This window comes from Agelaius tricolor, unplaced genomic scaffold, assembly GCF_023055355.1.
Source record: "Agelaius tricolor isolate 1412-34295 unplaced genomic scaffold, bAgeTri1.0.p SCAF_12, whole genome shotgun sequence".
NCBI lineage: Eukaryota > Metazoa > Chordata > Aves > Passeriformes > Icteridae > Agelaius > Agelaius tricolor.
In genome coordinates, this window is record NW_027269272.1 from 5,745,905 (window position 1) to 5,769,261 (window position 23,357).

Sequence of the window (23,357 nt, forward strand, 5' to 3'; positions counted from 1 at the left end):
AGGAGAGGTTGTGGAGCTGGAAATGTTCCAGCTTTGGGGCTGTTTTCAGTGTTCTCCCACCTGGCAGGGCACCAGCCTGCAGGGAGCACTGGGAGTGGAGATGGACCATGGACTGGAGATGGTCTTTGGACCACGGCAGTGGGGATGGTGTTTGGTGGAGCATGGAGAGCCTGTGGTTTGGAAGGGCTGGGACTGCTGCTCCTGCCTGGACGCCGGCGGAGGCCGAGGGGGTGGTGTGATGTGATGGCATGTGATGGGATGACTGTCCTGCTTCACCACAGAATGACACTTTCTCCAAGCTCTCTCCACGCCTCCCAAGCCAGCCCATGGTGCAGCAGTCTCCAGGGAGATGTCCATTCCCATTCACTCCTGTTCCCCTGACCACAAAGCCATGAGCTGGCTCCCTGAGCTCTGCTGCAGCCGTGGCACACATCCCTCTTTTCCATGGGTTTTCTCCTCCCTTCCAGCTGTTCTGGACCTTGCAAAGCCAGAGTGGATTTTCCTGCATTGCCTGCCCAGCTTCCCTCACACTCTCCTGGATGCAGCTCTGTGGCAGGGCAGGGAATCACTGCCAGCAAATGCCTGGCATAGAAGAGGAGGACAGCAGGGATTACACCCTGCAAGCAGCCGTAAACAAGAGAGCAGAGTGCAAAAAACCTCCTGGAATTTGCAATCCAGTCTTCCTGATTGCCCTGTGCTGGGTGCTGGGCGATGCTGAGCATTCCTCCCCACTGATCCATGGGCATTCCCAAACCATGATGGCTCCAGGCACTGCTCAGCCTTGGAGCCAGCTGAGCATGGGGAAGGAAAGCAAGGCTGCTGATGAAACAGACACAAAGCTGAGGGAGATGGGGAGAAAAAAGGATGGAAAAGAAAGGAGCAAGGACCAAAATATTGGGGCTTTTGGGCAGGATGAGCTGTTTGGGCCACAGGGACGGAGCCAGCCGGGTGCTGGAGACACATTTAACTCTGCAGGGACACAACCCAAAATAGCTGCCTGGGGTAATGTCTCCTCCATGGGGGCTCTATTCCGGGATGGAGCCATCCTGGTCTGGGCATGGGGCAGCAGCAGCTCAGGAATAGCCTTGGCTGGAGAGAGCAGCCCCACGAGCATCTTCCTTGCTTGGATGCATCCTGCATTCCTCAGGGAGGGCCAGGGAGAGGGACCAGCCAGCCAGTTTTCCATCTGATTTCATTTTCTTAGAATTTCCTCTGATGGTTTCATTTTTTTTTCCTTTCTAATTCCACCTTTTTTTTTTTTTTGAGGCAGCTGGAAAAAATAATGTTTTGGTTGCCTTGGAAACACGCTCCTAAACTTTTGGTAGATCCAAGACATGCCTGGAGTTCCAGGATGGCCAGTCAGGGTGGTGGGGGCTTGCCCTCCCTTCCCAAAAGTGGCAGGAGCTGCTCTCCAGTGGCTCTGGACACACGTGGCCCTGACCTACCCTCTGTCCCGACCCCTGTTTACTCTGCAAATACAACATTGCTTACAAATTCCTGGGACATGCCATGGGAGCTCCAGGCTGGGTAGTGTTACTTCATGCTGGACCCTATGCAAGAGGGAAAAAAAAAAAAAAAAAAAAAAACAGGATTGCACTTAAAGGCTGTAAAAATGCGGGTGGGAATATTTTCCAGGCTGTGTCATTTTCCATCAAGGCCAAAATTCACATTCTGCCTTTCTCTGTTTGTGTTTTTCTCCCTGAAACTTGGATAATTTTTTTTTTTTATTCTCCGGCCTTCTCGAATGAAAAATTAGGAAATTCAAGGAAAGTGATTCTCCCCCTCACCATGTTTCAAGGAAAATTTGTACATAAACAGTTTCAAGTGTCAGGAGTTAAAATTTTCCTTTGGCCTGAAGCCAAATGTTTTCCCGAAAATTCAGTGTTTCTGTGATTTTTCTGGGAAAGTGGGATATTGGCCCCTTCTCTTTCTTTAACCAACACACATTCTTAAATGCTTGTTTATTCAGAAGAGTTTCAGCTCCAAAGGGGGGAGGAGAGGAAAGGAAAATCACAATGAAATGTTTCCCCTGCAGTGGGCAGAGAAACCAAACATCCAATTTTTCCTGGAAGGAAGAAGACAAGTTTTTTTAATTAAAAAGAAAAAAAAATAAATAAAAAGAAAAAAAATAACCAAAACACCCCAAGGCACTTCTGTATGAGAAAACACTTGAAATTGAAGTTTCACTTGAAATGGCCTGAGCAGCATTAGTGTGCAATGACTCTGTACTGGGAGAGAGAGACCTGGGGAACGAAGCTGGGTGGGTTTTAAAAGCTTTCCCTGCCTGGAGCGATGGCTCCAGCCATCTCCATCTCCTGCAGCTGGATGTCGTTTCCCCTCCAGCTGAGGAAGTGCCCTTTCCAAGCCCCTTTGCTTCCAAATGAGCTTCTAATGACCACAGTTTTTCTCCAGCCAGTTAATTAATCCCTGGTTCCCTCCAGATATTATTCCGGAGCATGCTGCAGCACCCTGTGGTGGGACATGGCCCATCATCCCAGGGACTTGCCCTTCACTCCATGCTGCATCCAGCCCTGTGTGCCAGGACCTGCCACAAACCTCTCAAATTTTCCTGCTCCCGCCAAACTCAGCAAGCAACCAAAAAAAAACCCCATTAGTTCTAGCAGAATGTTCTTTTCTTTTTTCTCTTTTCTCTTTTCTCTTTTCTCTTTTCTTTTCTTTTCTTTTCTTTTCTTTTCTTTTCTTTTCTTTTCTTTTCTTTTCTTTTCTTTTCCTTTCCTTTCCTTTTCTTTCCCTCTCCCTTTCCCTTTCCCTTTCCCTTTCCCTTTCCCTTTCCCTTTCCCTTTCCCTTTCCCTTTCCCTGCCATGCTCTGTCTGGCCCATGCCACCCTCTGCCAAAGGCCCTGGTCCAGGGAAAGTTTTCCAAGGGAGAATGAAGATGCAGGAAAGGGAAAGAAGGATTCTCAGACCTGTCAGGGGACCTGTGGAACGAACCAGGGAACACCTGCTCCCTGCAAGGCCTGGATGGTCAGGCTGTTCTCATGGCCCTCTCAGCTCCCAGCTGCCCACACCATCCCTGAACACACCCTCCAGCTCCTGGGGATGTAAAGTGAGGAGGCAGCACCCCATGCCCCTGTCCCAGATGTCCATGTGAGCTGCACCCACCTAAACCCCCCCACCAGTGCCTTCAGCATGCCTGGCCACCTCCAGCATCCCCAGCACACCAATGATCCCCAGAACCACAAGGATCCCAACACCTCTGAGCATCCCAAACCTCCTTGAGCATCCTCAGCACCTCCAGCATCCCCAGAACCTCAATGATCCCCAGAAACACAAGGATCCCCAGCATCTTTGAGCATCCCAAATCTCCTCGAGCATCCCTAGTGCCTCCAACATCCCCAGCACCTCCAGCATCCCCAGAACCTCCAGCATCCTCAGTACCTCCATCATTCCCAGCCTTCTTGGGCATCCTCAGCACCTCCAGCATCCCAGGAGCCTCCAACATCCCCCTTCTCCAGCATCCCCAGCACCTCCAGCATCCCCCTTCTCAAGCATCCCCAGTACCTCTGGCATCCTGGGTGCCTCCAACATCCTGAGCACCTCCAACATCCTCAGCACTTCCAGCATCCCCAGCTCCTCAAGCATCCCCAGCATCTCCAGCATCCCAAGCACCTCCAGAATCCCCAGTGCCTTCTGCCTCCCCATCCCCCTTCTCAAGCATCCCCAGCACCTCCAGAATCCCCAGTGCCTTCAGCATCCCCATCCTTCTCTGGCATTCCCAGCACCTTCAGAATCCCCAGTGCCTTCAGCATCCCCATCCTTCTCTGGCATCCCCAGTGCCTCCAGCATTCCCAGCTCCTCAAGCATCCCCAAGCTCCTCTGGCGTCCCCAACACCTCCCTGAGCATCCCTAGCTCCTCGTGCAGGGGAGGAGGTGAGCAGGATGCCCAGCAGGCCGGATCCTGCCCAGCACTGCGCCACCTCCAGGCTCAGCCCCGAATTCCGTGGTTGCCGGCCACGGGGAGCAGCGGGAGCGGCTCCGGGAGCGGGTGCGAGCAGAGACAGCCGGGGAGCTCATCCGCCTGGTTTTTCAAGGTCACAGAGGTGGTGGGAAGGAAAGAAAAGAGAGCGAGGAGAAGAAAAAAAAAAAAAAGTTGACTCAGAAACCGCAGGGAATTTTTTGCCTTTTTAGAATACTGGGAAGAGAAAAAATAGCCGCAGTTATTCAAAGCATCCAGGATAATAACAGCCTGTTTACTGTTTGCATGCAAAGATGGCAGGCAGGCAGCACAGCGCAGGGAACAGGAATGAGGAATTCGCCGCGCTCGCACCGCGGGCCCGACCGCTTCTGCTGAGCCCAGCAAAGCCCGGCTGGGGATCCTGGCTGTGAGAGCAGGAGCTGGGCAGCCCCACCGTGACACCTGGGCAGCCCCACCTCCCAAGGGTCCTGGAGGAAGGGTTTCAGGTGGCCCTGGGGCTGAGGATGATGGGGAGAGAGCTCCCAAGCTGGAATATGCTCCAAGGCTGAGTGGATGGAGCGTCCCAGAGGGTGTCATGGCCAACCCCTAAATAACAATCCCCCATCCCATCCCATCCCATCCCATCCCATCCCATCCCATCCCATCCCATCCCATCCCATCCCATCCCTGCCACAGAGCCACCTCTGATGCTCAGCAGGCATCTCCAGCCACCCCCTGGCAGGGTCACGGGAAGCCAGGGGGACAGGGGTGCAAGGACTGAGGACACAGGGATACAGAGATCAAAGACAGAGGGGTGCAGGGTCAGGGGAATGCAGAAATCAAGACATGCTGAGGTTCTGAAGGGAGGTGACACCTCGGGGTGGCTCATTCTGCAATGGAATGCAAATCCCGATGAAAGGAATTCGGGAAGGGAGCGTTGACCCTCTGGCAGAAGAAAGCCTGGGGGGCACCCACCTACAAGCTCTGGACACAGAGAGGAGCCTGGAAGCCTGGGGGACCTCCGGGAAAGGGGTGGGATGAGAGAGGGAGGGAGGGGGAAGGGAAGGGTTCAGCAGGACCAGCGGGGAGAGCTTCATTCCTGCCGGTGCCACGAGCAAGCTGGGACTTGAGGCGAGAGAAAGCACCCGGTCTGCCTGACTGGTTTGCTGAGAAGAGGCTGCAGGGCTGGCCCACAGCCTTGGCAGACTTCCCCCACCAGGATCAGGATTATTTGGAAGAGGGGGTGAAATTCCCTTTCTCCCAAATTCTGGTGGGGATTTTTTTGTTTTTAAACAGTTTTCCATATGGAGAGTGTGATGAGCTTGTCTTTCCCCATTCAGCTCTAGCATTCAGCAAGTGGAAAAGGAGTGGGGATGCATGAGATGAGGGGGAGGAACCAGGGCCCACAAAGGACATGCCAAAATTCAAGGATGCTCCAAGGACAAGTTCCAATGTTCTCCAAAATGAGGAAAAGCAGGAGCCACAGCTGCAGAGAGGCTGCTGTGGTGTGGCACCAAGCAATGAGGTGTTCCTGCCTGGGAATGGGGCTTGGTGGACAGCCAGGGAGCCCCAAGGAAATCCTTGGCCTTGTCCCAGCCCACTGTGACCACAGAGGGACCAGAACTCCCCAGAGAGCCCTGGAGCATCAGAGCCATCTCCCTGTCACCCACAAGAGCTGCTGCCCCGGGATAGGGCATCCCTCCCAAAGCCACCAAAGTGACACCGGTGGCACTTGGAGCAGAGCCTGCTGGCCCTTCCCCATCTCTCCAGGGATGTAGATGTGCATGGCAGGAGGAGTCTCATGCAGGTGCCAGCCCAGCCAGCAGCTCTGCTGGCACCTTGAGCACCCCCTGCCAGGGCATGGGAGCCCTGTGTCCTAGACAGGATACAGGGAAGCAGGGATACAGGGATGGAGAGATGAAGGACATGGAGACAGAAGGACTCAGGGCTGCAGGAACACAAAGATGCAAGAATCAAGGACACAGAGATCACAGGGATGGGAACGGGAGGTTTGGCTCCCACCTGGTGTTTCAGCTGTGCCATGGTGACAGGGACATGGGACAAAGGACAGACATGGGACAAAGGACAGACATGGGATAAAGGACAGTGGGTCCAGGCAATGCTGATGGTGAAATCCAGGGAGACATTGTGGGAAGAGCAGACAGAAGTGCCTGTGGGGACAGAGCAGGTGATAACCCACCCCCACAGCAGCTTCCATGGGATGTTGCTCTGGCTGAACAGCACCCCTAACAAAGCACACAGCTCCTCGAAAAGTGTGGCAGGAGGAGCTGGGACCTCCTGCTCTACCTGCTGGATTTAGGAATCCTCTCCCTACAGCCCAATTCCTGTACCCACAGGTGGGCTTTGTACTTTTTTCTGACTGCCAGAGACTGAGAGCCCTGGGGGTGAGGATCAATGGGCAAAGCTCTCAACAGGAGCCCATTCCCTGAATCCCTGGTCTCAGAAAGCTCCCTGCAAATAGCCAGACCTGCAGCCAGGCCACTCTGCATCCGGATTTGGGTAAATAAAGCATGGGGTGTGAGAGCTGTGGTATGCCAGGAATGCTGCCGGCCTTCCCGGGCTCTGGAGCGGCGGGAGCTGGGGGAGGCAGGGCAGGTACGGCCCTGGCTGGAGGCCACCAGGATCCCCCAGACATATTCCCGACCTCAGCAGTTCCCTGTGAGCTTCCCACCCTGTTCTTCCCATCCCTGGCCCCGTTTCAGGGTCCTTTTCAGCCTTCAGCTTGGGCAGAGTTGATTTCCCTGCTCGCAACACAGGAGAAGCCATTGGTGCATAGGAGGATCCCAGCTCCAAGCTTCACATTGCTCCAAGTCTCCCTAACCTGCTCCTCAGGGATGGAGACCTGTCCCACAGCCACAGAAAGACCCACATTTTCATTTTTTAGCCATACTTCTCCCACATTCCTGAGTGGGAAGGTTGGGGCTCAGCTGGGATTCAGCATCACTGTCCCACCAAAACCAGTGATCCTCACTGCAGTCCTAAGGAATCCTGCCCAGGAAAAGGATGGAATCACCATCCTTGGAAGTGTTGAAAAACATGTAGATGTGGTACTTGGGGACATGGTTTAGTGGTGGCTTTGGCAGTGCTGGGTTAACAGTTGGTCTTGATAATCTTGAAGTGCTTTTCCAACCTAAATGATTCCATGGTTCCATGGAAGAGCTGGCAGCAAAACTGATTTCTGATGCTGTTGTTCCAAGCTGAACCCCATTGCAAAGCACAAGAGCTCCTGGTCCCCAGGGACAGCAGGATAACAAAGATGAGCTCCCACTTAATGCCAAAGGGTGGCACAAAGGGAAAGCCTTGGCCTGGCTGGAGATGGCAGAGTCCCCAGGGATGTTCCCTGGGAAGCATTAACACCACAGTTATCAGAAAATAGAAGTCCAACCCCTGGAAAACTTCTGGTCTTCTGGAAGACCAAGGAGCCAGGCAGAGTGGGAAGGGCTTAAAAATGGCTGACAAAGCCAAGGAGAGCTTGGAGACCAGGTCCATCCATGCTGGAAGAGATGAGGGACTCTTTTAAACAGTTTTCCATGTGGCAAGAGCTTAGGAGGGCAGGAAGGGGTTTTGTGAGGAAGAGGAGGATCCCATCAGATGCAGTTATGGGATGCAGAGATCAAGGACAGCAAGGTGCAAGGACTGAGGACACAGGGATGCAAGGCCATGAGGATGCAGAAACCAAGGACACAGGGATGCAGGAATGCCAGGGCAGGAAGGAAACCACATCAACACTTTTAGGTAACTCCATTCTTTTCCCCCATGAAGGTGAGGGGAATGGGATCCCAATGGGATTTTGGGGAATGCAGAAATCCTCCTGAGCATTTTCCCCCTCTCCCATGCAGTTGCACCCCAAATCTCTCTGCCCTGGGGAGCTGGGAAGGACATGTGAACCAGGGGGTCAGCACTCCCAGACCCTCTTCCCCTGGTGGCTCCTCCATCTCTCTGCATCGCATGGAAAAAAAAATAAAGTCCAAGGATCAATATTTGGGTTTTTTTATTAAAATATTGTTATACCAAGTGGAATGCTACAGCAATCTCGGTATAGGGTGGCATAACGAAACAGCCAGGTTTATGTTTAAATACTTAAAGATAACTTAAAACGCACAAACGAGAACTTGTCGTCTTTGGCAGGAAAAAAGTTCACAGCACGAAAAAAAATACTTATAAAGAAATACCAATATTAATATAAAATATATTAAGTCACGGGGTTTGGGGTTTTTTTTCCTCTTTCATAATTTTTTGTTTCTTTTCCATTTTGTAAACAATGCACGAGAACCGAACGCATTTTTTATGTGTCTGGGGAGAGAAAAATAAAAAATGCAGTTGGCCAGCAAATGCACATGTTGAAAGGGGAAAGAAATAAAGAAAAATATATATATATTTACATGAAGGGCGAGGATGGGAAGCTCCAAGGAGCAGGATGTTGGTGCTGGCTACGGGCAGAAGCCAGCTGCCAGTAGCCAGGGGACACAGCCAGGAGAAGAGTGACACATCCTGCTGCCTCCATCCTCAGAGCCTTTCACCTCCACTTTTCCTCCACCCTTCATCCCCTCCATTGTCATTTGTGTTTCACTGTGACCCCATCACAAAGCCTGTGACAGGCAGGATGCAGGTGATGGGAGTTTGGTGCTCCCAGTGCTTGGCTTGGCCACGTGGATCCGGGCGGTCGATGGGACGCACAGAGGATCCCTCCCAGCTCTGCCCTCGTGCAGAGTTCAGCTTGTGGGTACAGTTCGGGCCACCAGAGAGGGATTTTGCTGTTGGAAGCCAAGCACCTGGGTGGGTGCAGATGGCCAAGACCCAGAAGTGGGAGCTGGGATGGAGATGAAGTTGGGATGGAGCCAGGATGGGGATGGAGCCACTGCGGGGTCCCCGGGCTCCAGCGCGCCCTGCGCAGCCAGGGACCTGTGTGGGCACTGAGGGGACAGTGACCCTGCCACATCCTGGAGTCACTGCCGAGACCGAGGGGACACTGCTGAGCTCCCGGCTCGGCCTCTCCTTCCCAGACACTTCTCCATCCCAACATGCTGGCAGGAGGGGTGGAGAGGCCACCGTGCAGCCCTGGGTGGCCTTAAATCAGGATCTCCACCATGTCAGACAGGTCCAGGGCTCTGGCAGCGGCCGAGCTCTCTGCAGAGAAAGAAAGGATTTACAGGGATTCGTAGGGATTCAAACCCACCCAACCCAACTGGGGCCTCAAAAATGCCTTTAAAAATTGCTGATCTTGTGCAAAGCCCATCCCAGGGATGGTAAACCCACGTGCTGGGCCATCCCTACTCCCTGCCCCGTGCCATCTGGGGGGACTCACCCAGCCCTGCGGTGCCCTCGCCCTGTTCGCTGCTTCCGGCCGCTCCGTCTGTCTGCGTGCTGCCATCCTTGCTGCCGTGCTTGGAGTGGGATGGCAAGGGAAGGGCAGTGGACACTGATGTCCCTTCAGTGGTGGCTTTGCCTGCTGGAGGAGACTCTGTTAGGGATTCAAGGTAAGGGATTCAAGTTTTTAAGGCCAGATTAGACAAGGCTTGAAGCAACCTGGTCTAGTGGAAGGTGTCCCTGCCCATAGGAGAGGGTGGAACAAGATGAGCTTAAAGGTCCCTTCCAACCCAAACCATCCTGAAATTCTCTGATTGCTGGCTGATCCTGGAGGAATCAACCCTCCCCAAGCTCTCCAACTCCAAAACCACAGGAGAAAATTGCAAGCAGGTCCCCAGTGCCAAGTGAAGGTAGGGAGCAGGCAGCTGTCCCTCTTTACCTGTGCTGCCACGGGAGCTGCCCTCGGATGACCGGTCACTCTGGCCAGCCCCTGGCCAGCTCGGGGCGGCGGAGGCAGCGAAGATGGAGGGCACGGATTTGGCCGGCCGCAGGGAGCCCTGAAGGGCTTTGCTGGGGTCCCTCCGTGAGCGCTGCTGCAGGACCTTGATGACAGCATCCTTCTCCAGGATTTGGGCATGAAGGGCTTTCAACCTGGAGAGCAGGAAAGGCAGAAGCTGCAAGAGGAGCTGGATGGGAAGAGGAGGATCCAGGCACTGCCCAACCAAAAAGTTTGATGCCAAATGCCTCTGGCAAGGTGGGACTAACCTGTTCTCCATCTCCTGGTGCTTGTGGCTGGCCAGGAGCAGGTCCTCATTGAAGCTGCTGTTGGGGGAGTGCCGTGGCGAGTGGCTGATGAGGGTGGTGTCGCGCTGGGCGGCCGCCGTGGCCGCGGCGTCCATGGCGAACTGGCGCATGGTGCACTCCTCCAGGTACTTCTGCTCCCACTTGGTCATGTCGGCCTCCAGCGCCAGGATCTTCTCCTCCCTCTCCCTCAGCTGCTCTGACAGCGTGTGGGCGCTCAGCTCCGGCGTCCCCCCACTGGTGGTGCCCGCCTGCCTCTGCAGCAGCCAAAACAAAGCCCCAGTGAGGATGAGGAGGTGCTGGGAGCATGCAGAACCCGCCGTGCCTGGCTGGAGCTGCCGTGTGTCACAGACATTTTTTATGAAAAGTCTTTTTTTTAAGCTTTTTCCTCTTGAGAAGCTGAGAGGCTTCAAGAACAGAATGTAAATAATGGTTATCTGCTGCTGTGGAATGCAACAGGTGGATCTGGGATTGGTCTCATGTGGTTGTTTCTGATTAATGGCCAGTCACAGTCCAGCTGGCTCGGATGGAGAGTCCAAGCCACAGACTTTTGTTATCATTCTTTCTTTTGCTATTCTTAGCCAGCCTTCTGATAAAATCCTTTCTTCTATTCTTTTAGTATAGTTTTAATATAATATATATCATAAAATAATAAATCAAACCTTCTGAAACATGGAGTCAGATCCTCTCTAACCTAACCCTCATCCTAATACCCCTGTGAACAGCATCAGAGCCGTGCCTTGCCAGCACCCACCTGCTGAGCCCGCAGCATCTTCAGCTCCTGCTCCAGGCGGGTGCGGAGCCGCAGCTCCAGCTGCTCCCGCTTCTCGCAGGCAGCCTGGAGCTGCCCCAGGGCTGCCTGCAGCCGCTCCACCTTCTCCACGTAGGCTCGTTTCTTCCGCAGCTCGGCCTCTGCCTTGGCCGCCCGTGCCTGGGCGCTGCCCAGGGCCTGCTCCAGCAGCTCTGCCCGCCGCCGCTGGTCCTCGTTGGCGCTGCGCAGCAGGGACACCTCCCGCTCCAGCTTCTCCTTCTCCTGCTGGTGCTCGTAGCCTGCAAGGGAACCCCACAAATCTCAGACATTCAGCTTCCCTAAGGCTGTGAAGCCCAGTGGGGATTCTTTGCTTCCCAACATCTGGCCATGCCACCCCTTCCTCCAGATCTTCTGTCAAACGAGGGGCAGGGGCATTCCAGATGGCCAAAAGCCTCCACTGCCAGCCTAATTCCAGCCTAAATTTTAGCTCAGGAAGGGTGAAACCTGCCTGGTGTGAATCCAGCCACCTTAGGGAAAGGCATGCAATTCTTTCTACTAACACCAACATCCTGTCTCTCTGCTAAAATTTAAGTGCATTTTCCCCCAAAAATGCCCAGGCTTGCATGGCTGCGAAGTGCAGGAGGGAGGAGGGAGAGAACGGCCGGGCTGGCGTGGGGCGGGAGTGCGGGCTTGGTGCTGGAAGAGCCGGAGCTGCGGCAGGAATGTGGGGAATGCGGGTCACGCCGCCGGCCGGCCGCCGGGATTAATGGCTCGAGTCCAGCGCCAAGAACTGCTCCATCCTCCCTGGGGAAGGGCGAGAGCTGCCGCCCGACACCCGCCGCCTCCTCCAGCCGAGCCCTGCTCGCAGACGCCCGGGGAGCCGGGCAGGGATGGGTGTCCATCCCCCGGGACTTACTCTGTGCCAGGAGTTTGGCCACGCTGGCCTGGTTGCTCTCCTGGTTTTCCTGGTTCTTGCTAGCCAGCTGCTTGTTCGCCGATTCCAACCTCTCTGGTTCAAAACAAAAAAAAAAACCCAATTAAGATTTAAATGCAAGGTGTTGGCTGGAGGAAAGGGGAAATGCCTGGTTTCCCATGGAAACAGCTGGGGGACACAGAGCACCCACAGGGAGGGGGACACAGAGGGTCCCTCACCTTTCAGGTCTCGGTTGAAATCCTGCAGCCGTCGCATCTCACAATCTCTCTTGTTCCTCATGGCTTTCTCCAAGGCTTCCCGCTTGGAAGACGCCTTGACGAGGTTTTCGTAATCCTCTGAGATGCGCTGGATCTCGTTCTCCAGCTGGGGTGGAGGAAGGGACAAGCCAGGGTTAGATATTCATGGAATGAGGAAAGGCACATGCCAGCCAAAGCCCAGCCAGGCTGCTCAGCCCAACCTGAGCTGCCAGAGGAGCTCAGTGCACCCCAAGTGCACTGTTTTGGGGGGGGAAATTGATGTTTTTTTGGTCTTTTCTCTTATGGAAGAGTTTCTCCACAGATTTTGGCTCTGCCATAGCCCAGCCACGGGGAACAGCCGCCCCTTGTAGACGGCCACACAAAGGGCTTTCTGTGGTGGCTGGGATGGGGGGACAGGCAGAGGGAGAGGGTCACTGGAGAATGGGCTCCTTCTCCCCAGCCCCGGCTGCCGTGCTGCAGCTGCTCCGAGGGGAGCAAGCCGCCAGAGGGAGGAGGAGAAAGGATTAAATCACTAAAGGGGGGTGAATTTTCACAGCAGCTGGTCTAGCATCGCCCCGGGCAGGAAGGGACACGGGAAGTTGCCATCGTTCCCTCACCTTCTGGATGCGGCTCGCCTTCTCGGCACAGCTCTCCAGCTCCCGCCGCAGCTTCTCGCTCTCCCGCTGCAGCCTCTCGTTCTCCCGCAGGACGGCGTCTGCCCGGGCCAGGCGGCTGCCGGCCGACACCGCCTGGGCGCTGACCAGCGCCTCCACGCCCGCCGGACCCAGCGCGCCCGGGCACAGCGGCAGGAAGGCGGCTGGCACCGAGGTGGGCAGCACCCTGCAGAGAGCGAGGAGGGGGTGTCAAGGTTTGGCAGGGTGGGAGAGCTGGCTGCAGCTCCAGCATCCCATCAAGCACGTGCTGGTGCCTCCCAGTCACCTCGAAGGAGGTGGAAGTGCCTATCCTGCTTTTTAGAACTGGGAAGCGCTCGCTCTCTAACCACAAATCCCATCTTGCAGGGATGCCTTGATCTGACCCCTCCAGGACCTGGCCAGTGGGTCTGGATGGGCTCCCAAACCCCCAGGTCCCTCTCTTGCTGGGAATGCTGCAGGCAGCCTGGCATAGGATCCACCTTGGAAGCCAGCATTTTCCTTATTTTCTGTGCAAAGCAAAGGCTCCTGACACAGGTCCTCACTGCCAAACTGTGGATGTGTCCTTTTTATACTGGGAGGAGCCAGGCCAGCCTGGCTGCCCCTTGTGCCACTGCTCCAGCATCCCACCTCACCATCCCTCCTGCAATGCCCGGAGCAGGGTGGCTGAGCACGGCCCGGCCCTGCCGCGCTCCCCCGCGGGCTGCCCGCCAAGGGCTGCATTCCTGCGGGATGATATAGGAGCAAGGAGGAATAAATACATCTTCCTCGCAGCTCCCCTTCCCCTCTTTGTTCCCTGGAAGGAGAAGGTTTTCCTGCTGGAGATGCTATCGCTCTCTGCCTGGATAGATCAGCAGGGCTGGGAGCAGTGTGTCCTCACATTGAGCCACCAGTTCCCTTCTTCCCATCATTTTCCACACTGGAAGAGGTTGTTTCCAGGCCTCCTCAAATTCCAGGCAATGCCTGGACCCCCAGATGTCCATCTCACAGTCACCCTGGGGCTTTGCCACAGGCACTGAGCTGCCAGAGGGACTACAGACCACCTGGCACCAGCCCAGGCTCTGCTCAGCAGCAATTCCAAGTATCATGGACATTCCCAGCTCAGGACCATGGCATGGCTTTCTGTGGAGCAGGGAGCATATTTGTCTTCCACCCTGCCCCGTACCTATTCCACATTTAGCTGCTTCCTGGGCTGCTTCCAGCTCCTGGATTATTCCCTAAATTACCCCCAGCTCCCTCCTGGTGCATGGGGAGGAGGCATTCCCATTGCTGTGGGAATGGGATTTTCTTCACTGGTTGGAAAAGCCCAGCCACACTGGGGGAGCTGGGGACAGGAGCAGAGTGGGGGGCTCTCAGCAGACCCCCACAGCCTGGGCCAGTGAGGACAAAAGCAGCTGCTCTGGGCCCCCGCTGCCCTTCCAAGCATCCATCCTGAACATTCCTGAGAGGCATCCAAAAGCAGAGCCCAGGGGCCACAGCTTTACCTGATCTCAGGATGCTGAAATCCAGGACCTTCCCGGGAGCAGGCTCGGGGCTCAGCCAGGTAAGCATCCTGGGAAGGGATGACATAGGGATACTCCGGGGGCGGTCCCCGCGGCTCCGTGCCCTCGGGCTGCTGCCCGCGCAGGGGGACGAGCTGCCGGGAGAGCTGCGGGAAGCTGTGGGAAGCGCTGATGGGGCTCTGCGCCTTGGCCCCGTTCCTCTCCAGCGACATCCGCATGAGCCGCTCGCTCAGTGACCGCACGTGGCCGTGCTTCAGCTCCTTGAGCCCCTCGTCGGGGCGCCGGGCGCCGCTCTCGGCCCGGACTCCCGCTCCCCGCTGCGATGCCAGCAGCTGGGAATGAGCCTTGGCCTCCTCGTAGGTGGGCAGCTCCTCGCCCTTGGGCGGGCACAGCCGGTAGACGCTGTTCTCTAGGTAGACGTGGTCGGAGTGATGCTCCTGGCCCTGCGGCTCCTGCCGCGTGGATTGCTGCACCATCTGGCTCTCCTCCGGGCTCAGGCTCTCCAGGGAGGAGCGGGGGCTGCCGCCGCCGCCGCCGCCGCGCAGGGCCTGCTGCTGGATGGCCAGCAGAGTGCGGTTCTCCGTGAGATTCCCATAGCGCAGCTGCTCCTGGATCAGCCGGTGCAGCACCGTGCCGTTCGAGTCCTCCGCCGTCCTCATGTCCGTCCGTGCCGGCGGCAGAGCCACGTTTCCACCCGAGAAGGGGAGTCCCGGGGGACCTCAACAGCGACTGGACACGCCGAGACACCTGCGGGAGGGAGAAACGGGATTGTTGGGAAGCAGCCGGGGCAGGACGGTCCGGATCCTGGTGGACACGGGATTGTTTGCCAGGAATCTGGCCCGGACGTGCCGGAGGGGTGGGAGCCCGTGGCGGCGGGGGGACAGAGGAGCAGCCCCCGCAGTGGGGTGGCCGAGCACCGGCACCGCACCTGGGGCTGGCTCCGGGGCTGGTCCCCCATGGAGCCGGGACTGGCACTGGCCCGGGATAAAGCGGGGGATAAAGCGGCCCCACGGGACCGGGCACGGAGCCACCGGGAGATGGATAGGACCCCCCATCCCCGGACCCGGGGGTCCTGGATTGTGTCCAGAAGTGTCCCAGTCCCGGTGAGGGTCCTGGGATTTTTCCGTGGGGGAAGGAGGATATTCCGGTCCCCTTTGGAGGGGGGGGGGCGGGCGAGTCCCGGTCCCAGCGAAAAGAGTCCCGGTTCTGGGGCCGTCCTTTTCCCATGGAGGGATCCCAGTCCCGGCTGGGGCCTTCCTTGGGCCAGGGGGGTTCGATCCCGGTCAAAGAATCCCAGCCTCAGGGGGGTGCCCCAGTCCCGGCCGGGACGATCTCAGTCCAAGGGGGTCTCGGTCCCGGGATTGCTGGTCCGGGTGGGTCCCGGTGCCGAGGGAGGTCCCGATCCCTGCTGGGAATTCCCAGTGCCGGGGGAGCGTCCTTTCCCCGAGGGGCATCCCCGTGCCGGGGGGGTCCCTGTGCCGGTCGGGGGTCCCGATCCCGGTCGGGGGCGTCCCAGTGCTGGAGGGGTTCCCTGTGCCGGGGGGGAGGGGGTGCCAGTCCCGGGGAATTCCCGGTGCTGGGGGGTCCCGATGCCGCTCGGGGGGTCCCGGTGCCGGTCAGGGGGGTCCCGGTGCCGGGGAATTCCCGGTGCCGGGGGTCCCCGGTGCCGGTCGGGGGTCCCGGCGGCGGAACTCACCAGGGCATGGCGGAGCGGAGCGGTGCTGCGGCGGCTCTGAGCGTCCCGGGGCCGCGGGGGCCGGGCCGGGCTTTGCTATGCCCGGAATGCGGGGCCGGTCCCGCCCCGCTCCGCCCCGGGGCCGCCGCCGGCGCAGGAGCGCGGCCGGGAGCGGGAGCGGCAGCTGCGGCCGGGGGGGCGGCTCTGCCCGCCAGCTGTCCCGGGCCGTAAATCTGCCCCAGCCTTTGTCTGTGGGGCCGGGGCACCCCGAGCCTGCCGGCCCCATCTGCTCTGCCCCCTCGGGCCCCCCCTTCTCGATCCCCCCTCCTTACATTCCCCCTCTTCGCATCCCCCCGCCTCGCATCCTGCGTCCTCGCATCCCCCCTCCTCTCATCCCCCTTCCTCGTGTCCCTCTCCTTACACCCTCCTTCTCACATCCCCCCCTTCACATCCCCCACCTCACACCCCTGTCTTCTCATTCCTCACCTCACATTCCTCATCGTGTCTTCCTTACATCCCCCTCCTCACATCCCCCTCCTTATGCCCCCCTCTTCGTATTTCACATCCCCCATCTCGCATCCCCCCTCCTCACCTTCCCCCTCCTTGCATCCTCTCTTCACATCCCTCTCGTTGCATTCCTCCCTGCTTGTGTCCTCCATCCTCACACCCCCCTGGCCGGGGATGCCAGCTCCCTGTGGATACAGCAATTCCTGCCCGCTCGTGTCTGCCTCGGCACCTTTGCGTGTCCCCTGCTGCTCTCCCAGCCTCAGTTTCTCCTTTTGGGCTCTGCCACCCCCTTCCCTGGGGGGACACAGGGATGGAGGAAACCATCAGGGGCTGAACTCCCCCTTCAAAGCACCCTGGCTCATCTCTGGGGGGACACTGAGCACCCCCAGCCCCAAAGCAGTGGAGCACCAGCCCCATCCCAGCCCCAGGCTGCCGGTGCAGAGTCCAGAGGCCCCGAGAGAGACGGCAGATGGCCAGAGGGGAGGCGGCGGGGAGAGGCAGGTGCAGGGGAAAATTGCTTATTAGCTCCGGGACATTAAGCTCCCATTCTTTTGAGGGAACTCAAAAGCATCTTCTGACTGGCACAGAGCCGGGAGGCTGATCTGGGAGGGGGACATGGGGATCTCCAGCCTCCTCTCCTTGTTTTTCTGCTCCATCACACGCTGGTATCATCCCCAAGGCACCCAGGGTGCAATAGCAGGCACAGGGCTGCAGGCACAGCTCACTACCTCTGGGTTGTCTCCCCAAAAATGGGGGGAAAATGAATCTCCAATGTGTAGCAGGTACCAGACTCAAAGGCAGAGGAGCATGGAAAGAAAATGCAGAGAGATGGAGTCAGTGCTTGGAGGAAGAGGAGCACCTGGAAGCTTAAGAAACAGCCCCGTTTTCCCAGTGACAAGTCAAATCCTCATGGATGAAGGTTGAAACATTGGAATTGGCACCCTGAAGGTCGAGTGAGGGTCTAGTTTGGTGTGGGGAGGAGACGAGAGCACAGAACTTGTCTCTGTGTCCCCAGGTACATACAGAGTCTGGAAACATAGGCCCAGCACCTTGGGATGGATGGATGGATGGATGGATGGATGGATGGATGGATGGATGGATGGATGATGGATGGATGGATGGATGATGGATGGATGGATGGATGGATGATGGATAGATGAATGGATGGATGATGGATGGATGGATGGATGGATGGATGGATGGATGGATGATGGATGGATGGATGATGGATGGATGGATGGATGGATGGATGATGGATAGATGAATGGATGGATGATGGATGGATGGATGGATGGATGGATGGATGATGGATGGATGGATGGATGGATGATGGATGGATGGATGGATGATGGATGAATGGATGGATGATGGATGGATGATGGATGGATGATGGATGGATGATGGATGGATGGATGGATGATGGATGGATGGATGGATGGATGATGCATGGATGGATGATGGATGGATGGATGGATGGATGGATGGATGAATGATGGATGGATGATGGATGGATGGATGGGTGGATGGATGGATGGATGGATGATAGATGGATGATGGATGGATGATGGATGGATGATGGATGGATGGATGGATGGATGGATGGATGGATGATGGATGGATGGATGGATGATGCATGGATGGATGATGGATGGATGGATGGATGGATGGGTGGATGAATGATGGATGGATGATGGATGGATGGATGGATGGGTGGATGGATGGATGGATGGATGATGGATGGATGGATGATGGATGATGGATGGATGATGGATGGATGGATGATGGATGGATGGATGGGTGGATGGATGGATGGATGGATGGATGGATGGGTGGATGGATGATGGATGGATGATGGATGGATGGATGGATGGATGGATGATGAATGGATCCATGGATGGATGGATGGATGGATGGATGGATGATGGATGGATGGATGGATGGATGGATGGATGATGGATGAATGGATCCATGGATGGATGGATGGATGGATGGATGGATGATGGATGGATGGATGATGGATGGATGGATGGATGATGGATGGATGATGGATGGATGGATGGATGGATGGATGGATGGATGGATGGATGAATGGATCCATGGATGGATGATGGATGGATGGATGGATGATGGATGAATGGATCCATGGATGGATGGATGATGGATGATGGATGGATGGATGATGGATGATGCACCACTCCAATACACCAAGCCCAGCAGCAGCATCTCCAAAAGGGCCCAGCAGTGGCTCTGCCCTGCTCTTTCCCAGGTGGATGGGGCTCCCAGCCCAGCTCCCCCAGCACCCAGGGTTCCTCTCCTGGCTCGTCCCCTGGCCTTATCTATGTCTGTGTCATCCTGCTTCCCTTCCTATCTTAACACTGCTCTATTTCTGGCAGCAGGAAACCCCTCCTGGGCTGATAACACCCCTTTGGAAAGTGATCTGAAGAGTTTCCTCTCCTTCTTTCTAAAACTGGAGGTAAGAAAAGCCTCAACCTTTTTGTTTTCCCCGGGAGAAGGTGAAACAGCAGCTGGCCCTGGGGGCAGTGATGGGGGCACCTTTGGCTGCCTGCAGGGACCCTGTTCCCAGGTGGAGCATCCTGGAGGATGGGGCAGGGCCTCGGGGACGTGGCTGGAGGCAGGGCAGCGCAGGTGCCGTGTCCCAGGCTGGGCGGGGTGACACACGGCTCCGCAATGCCAGACCCTCCCACTGACCTCAGCCCAGCCTTATCGCCGAGGCGTTGGAGCCGGGAGAGGGAGCCAAGAAAATACTCGTGGGATGAGATCACCTCGGCTGTCTTCAGGCTCCCAAAATGCCTCAGCCCTCGGCCGTGCTGAGCCTGGAAAAGTGGGGCATTGTGGGCAGAGGAAGGTGCCTGGAATGGAGGGGAGGTTTGCAGCCTCAGCACATCTCCTGGGGAGATGGTGACAGTGGTGACAGCGTCCTGTGACCACTGAGCCCCAGTGACAGTGTCCCATGGCCACACTGAACCCCTCAAACCTCTCCATGGCAATCTTCCTGCTAAAGCTTCCTCCAGGTACCTGCTTCTTCTGTCCCAAACTCTGGATTCAGAGTGCAGCCAGGAGCTGGAGTTCAAGGAATTGCACAGGTGATGTTTCCCAGTGCCAGGATTCCCCAAGCTGCCCCCAAAGGGAATTTCATCCCCATGGGCAGGGGAGCCAAGGCAGCAGCCCAGCCCCTCCCCTGCTCCCACCCTCCCATCCAGAGGGATTCTGTCCTCCTGGAGAGATCCCCACAAGCTGCCAGGCCTGAGGCAGCTTCCCTGTCCTCTCTCTGAAATCTGCATCATTTTGGGGTGTCCCAGGTCTAATTCCCCTGGGAATGTGTGACCTGGGGTGCTGCTGTGCAACAGGGTGAATCCCATTCCCAAAATTTCAACAGGGAACACGCCTCAATGTGGGGGGCATGGGTGGGATTGGGATGCTCCTGCCAAATCCCCTCACTCCTGTTGCTGCTTTGTGGCTGATATGGCTCTTCCTCAGTGGAGGAAGGAATGGAAAGATCCCTCTCCACCCAGGGGAAAACCTTGTTAGCCTTGGTGGGGACACAGCTGGAGCAATGAGGGGACCAGGACGGATCCCATCTGAAAGAGGCAGCCATCCCCAAGGCATGAATCCAGCACTGTTCCCATCACTCTGGGGCCAGCCAGCTCCTCCACACCTCAGGTGTCTCTCCCAGGATCAGACCCCTGAGATTCCCCTTTTTTCAGGGGGATGCTGGATGTGCCCCAGGTAAGGATCACAGAAAGTTGGAGTGCTCCTGTTCCCCCCCTCCACTCTCTCCCGGGTTCTCTCCTCTTCTGTAGCTGATCTGCAGATCCCACATGGATAACCCAGGGCACATCCCCACCCCCAGGACCTCCTGCCACAGTTCTACATCAATCAAACACTCAGGGAGGTGATGCCATGGGCACCTTCACAAAACCCCTTCTTAGGAATTTTAAAAGGGAAAAATGTGACTGCAAACAGGGCCAGGACCCTCCTCTTCCTCATCTCCCCCTGCATTTTAATGCCCCTGAGTCATTTCCATTCCTGGATGTTAAATTGTTCTTTTCTGCTTTCCTTTATTTCCCTGTTTCCTGCGAGGGGTTTGTTCCTGACCTGCCAGCCCCAGTGGGACCCAGTCCAGGGAATGCTGAGGAGATGCCAGCAGGGACAAAGGTGAAGCCAGGAGCCACCACCCCCAGGGGACACAGCTCCGCATTTCCATAGCAAAGCCCCTCACTGTTGTTTTGCCGCCTTTGAGGAATTTCATCTTTTTCCTGAGAAATTCAAAGTGCTGGGTGTGATTTCCTGCCCACCTGGCAGGGAACCCCCCCTGCCGTGGTGCTGGGAGAGGGGAGGCTCCACCTCCTGTCCCAAAGCTCGGTGGGGACGTGGGGGGACACAGAGAGACCGGGCAAGTGCCACAGGCAGGGGCCACCAGCAGCACCTCCTGACTGCCCACCTGGCCCTGGAGCACATCCAGGTGGATGGGTGGGTCTGTGCCCCCTCCCCAGGGCCATCTGGGGGATCTGCACCCCAATTTGGAGCCATCCCTTGTAAAAGGAGGGAGCAGAACGCAGAGGGGCAGGGGAATGCCAGACACTCAGTCCCTGTTGATGAAAATAAGCACACACATCTGGGTCCCTGAGGAATTTCACATCTTCCTGGCTGTGAGGAAAACCTGTCAGGGATGCAGCCAGGGCAAAATCAGCTCAGCCCCGTGTTCCCAAGCACAGAATAAGTGAGAAATATCCGTGCTGGGAGAGCAACCCTGGCTGAGGAGAGGCTGAGGAGAGAGAAAGGGGCTGTTCACTGCAGTGATGACCCTTTAATGGCAGGTTGTCCCCAGTGCAGGGATGGGCTGAGTGAGACAAAAAGGGGAAGGACAGCATTGGGGAGGGTTGTTCTTCATCCCAGGATCCCAAAGGCAGCAGGAATTGTCACTGTCTTGCTGCTTCACCCCCCTGCTGCCTCCTCCTTTGGGCTCCTACCAGTGCTGGGGCCTTCCAGGCACTCTGGTAATGAATTAAAGGGGTCTGGAGGCCACACAGAGTGGGACAGAGCAGCTCTGTGTCACCTCTGGGATCATTGCCAGCTGCACCCAAACACCAGAGCCATGCTGGGAGCTGTGGGGTGGTGAGAACACAAGGGAACAACGTGGAGGTGACCTTGATGGCACTGAACGTCCCCTGGCACCATGGCAGTGGGGCTGTCACCAGGGTGGTCACAGCTAACAGGGCTCATTGCCTGGGGACACAAAATGCTTGGAAAACACCCCTGACCCTCTCGCCATGAGTTTTTGGGCTGCTGTTGATGATGGCTGGGAGAGAGGCTGGAGTGGGCTGGGGACAGGTGTGGAGAGGGGACAGCACAGAGCATCCTCTGGCAGGGGCATGGAGGGAGCACAGAGGGCGGAATGGAGGGTGGGGGTGGAGGAGCAGCAACTCCAAATCCCTGGAAAGATGGAGCAGGGATGAACTGGCAGACATGGAGAGACAGGCCCCAGGGGGACCCATCATCAGCACCTCTGGTACCAGCAGGACAAACAGGCTGGATATTTGTCCAGGAGCAGGGAGAGGCTGCAGGGCTCTGCCCGCACTGGCACTGCTGTGCCTGGCTGAAATGCTCCTTCACAGAACCCCAGAATGGCTTGGGTTGGAAGGGACCTTCAAGATCATCTTCCTGTGGTGCAGGGAGCAGCCAGCCAGTGTGTCCTGAGTGCTCCTGTGTGTCCTGAGTGCTCCTGTGTGTCCTGAGTGCTCCTCCCAGGACTCAGCTGGGACAGACACACAGACCCTCCCTGGCTGCCTGCTCACAGTGCTCTGTTCCTGGAGCTCCTCAGCCTGGCCCTGGCCCTGTCCTGGCACACAGCACAAATCTAGCAGTGGGCAAAAGCCAAGGGAAAAAGTGGAATACCAGAACCTGAAAATCACAGAGTGGTTTGGGTTGGAAGGGACCTCTAAGGGTCACCCAATCCAATTCTCTGCCATGGGCAGGGACACCTCTCATTGTCCCAGGTTGCTCCAAGCTCCATCCAGCCTGGCCTGGAACACTTCCAGGGATGGGGCAGCCACAGCTGCTCTGGGCAACCCCTACCAGTGTTTTAACACCCTCATTGTAAAAAACTTCCTGCTAAATCTCACAGTTTCCTCTAAAATACTGAGTACTGACCTCTCCCATGGCAAGTTTCCACCAGGCTCTGAAGGTCTCCTTGCTTACAGCAATGAGTTTGGGGCTGGCCCCAGGGCTGGCAGCTGCAGCTCTGCCAGCTGTTTTCCCAAGCTGAGACCCTTCTGGGATCATGGGGACATGAGGACATGGGGACAGGCCCATGTGTGGCCTGCACAACACAACACCAGTTCAGGATCCCACAGCCAGCTCCAGGCAAGCTCAGGGTTGGAACAGCAGCTAGTTGGGACAAATTAGCGCCCTTTGGTCAAGATGCTGGAGCTGTTTCTGCTGTTCTGGGGCTTAGAGCTAACTTGGAACCCCTGTGCCACATCCAGGCAGAGCCTGTGACACCTGGGAGCCTCCAACAGGAACATGGAGAAACCCAGGAACACCAATAAGGTGGTTCTTCTCTGCAGCCTCCCCTATGCTGTGTCCATTTCCTGCAGAAACCTCTATCCGTGGGTGGGGTGAACCTCCTCCTGCCCAGCCCAGCCAAGGTGGGAAGGTTTGGTTGGAATAAATCTCCTCCTTCCCAGTCCAGCCAAAGTGGAAATGTTTGGTGGGAATAAACGTCCTCCTTCCCAGCTCAGCCAAAGTGGAAAGGTTTGGTTGGAATAAATCTCCTCCTTCCCAGCCCAGCCAAGATGGAAAGGTTTGGTTGGGACAAATCTCCTCCTTCCCAGCTCAGCCAAAGTGGAAAGGTTTGGCTGGAATAAATGTCTTCCTTCCCAGCCCAGCCAAGGTGGGGAGGTTTGGTGTGAAAAAACATCCTCCTTCCCCTTCCAGCCACGCTGGGAAGGTTTGGTTGGGACAAATCTCTCTTTTCCCAGCCCAGCTGAGGTGGGAAGGTTTGGCTGGAATAAAAGTTCCCCTTCCCAGTCCAGCT

At 56.7% G+C, this 23,357-nt stretch overlaps 1 protein-coding gene across 3 annotated transcripts; it reads right to left on the bottom strand.

Annotated features, from left to right (window-relative positions):
- Positions 1–7,911: 7,911 nt before the first annotated feature.
- On the bottom strand, positions 7,912–15,950 carry AMOTL2 (angiomotin like 2). Of its 3 annotated transcripts, none has more exons than XM_071437313.1 (10): positions 15,815–15,950; positions 14,101–14,865; positions 12,584–12,806; positions 11,949–12,093; positions 11,713–11,805; positions 10,800–11,095; positions 10,010–10,302; positions 9,684–9,895; positions 9,243–9,383; positions 7,912–9,064 (listed from the first exon to the last, which is right to left on the bottom strand). In XM_071437313.1, the coding sequence occupies exons 2-10, from the start codon at positions 14,775–14,777 to the stop codon at positions 9,006–9,008; spliced, it is 2,139 nt and encodes a 712-aa protein (XP_071293414.1). In that variant the 5' UTR covers positions 14,778–14,865; positions 15,815–15,950; the 3' UTR covers positions 7,912–9,005. The 3 variants fall into 3 exon arrangements, with proteins under 3 accessions (XP_071293414.1, XP_071293413.1, XP_071293411.1); XM_071437312.1 differs by having other exon boundaries at positions 9,243–9,386; XM_071437310.1 differs by having other exon boundaries at positions 9,243–9,398.
- Positions 15,951–23,357: the final 7,407 nt, after the last annotated feature.

Bases quoted from the DNA above. Each gene is read 5' to 3' on its own strand.
- AMOTL2 (XM_071437310.1), bottom strand. From the start codon at position 14,777: ATGAGGACGGCGGAGGACTCGAACGGCACGGTGCTGCACCGGCTGATC. The intron at 12,807-14,100 runs GTAAAGCTGTGG...CGCTCTCTGCAG, and splicing joins TTTCAGCATCCTGAGATCAG to GGTGCTGCCCACCTCGGTGC. The intron at 10,303-10,799 runs GTGGGTGCTGGC...TGGCTGCTGCAG, and splicing joins AGATGCTGCGGGCTCAGCAG to AGGCAGGCGGGCACCACCAG.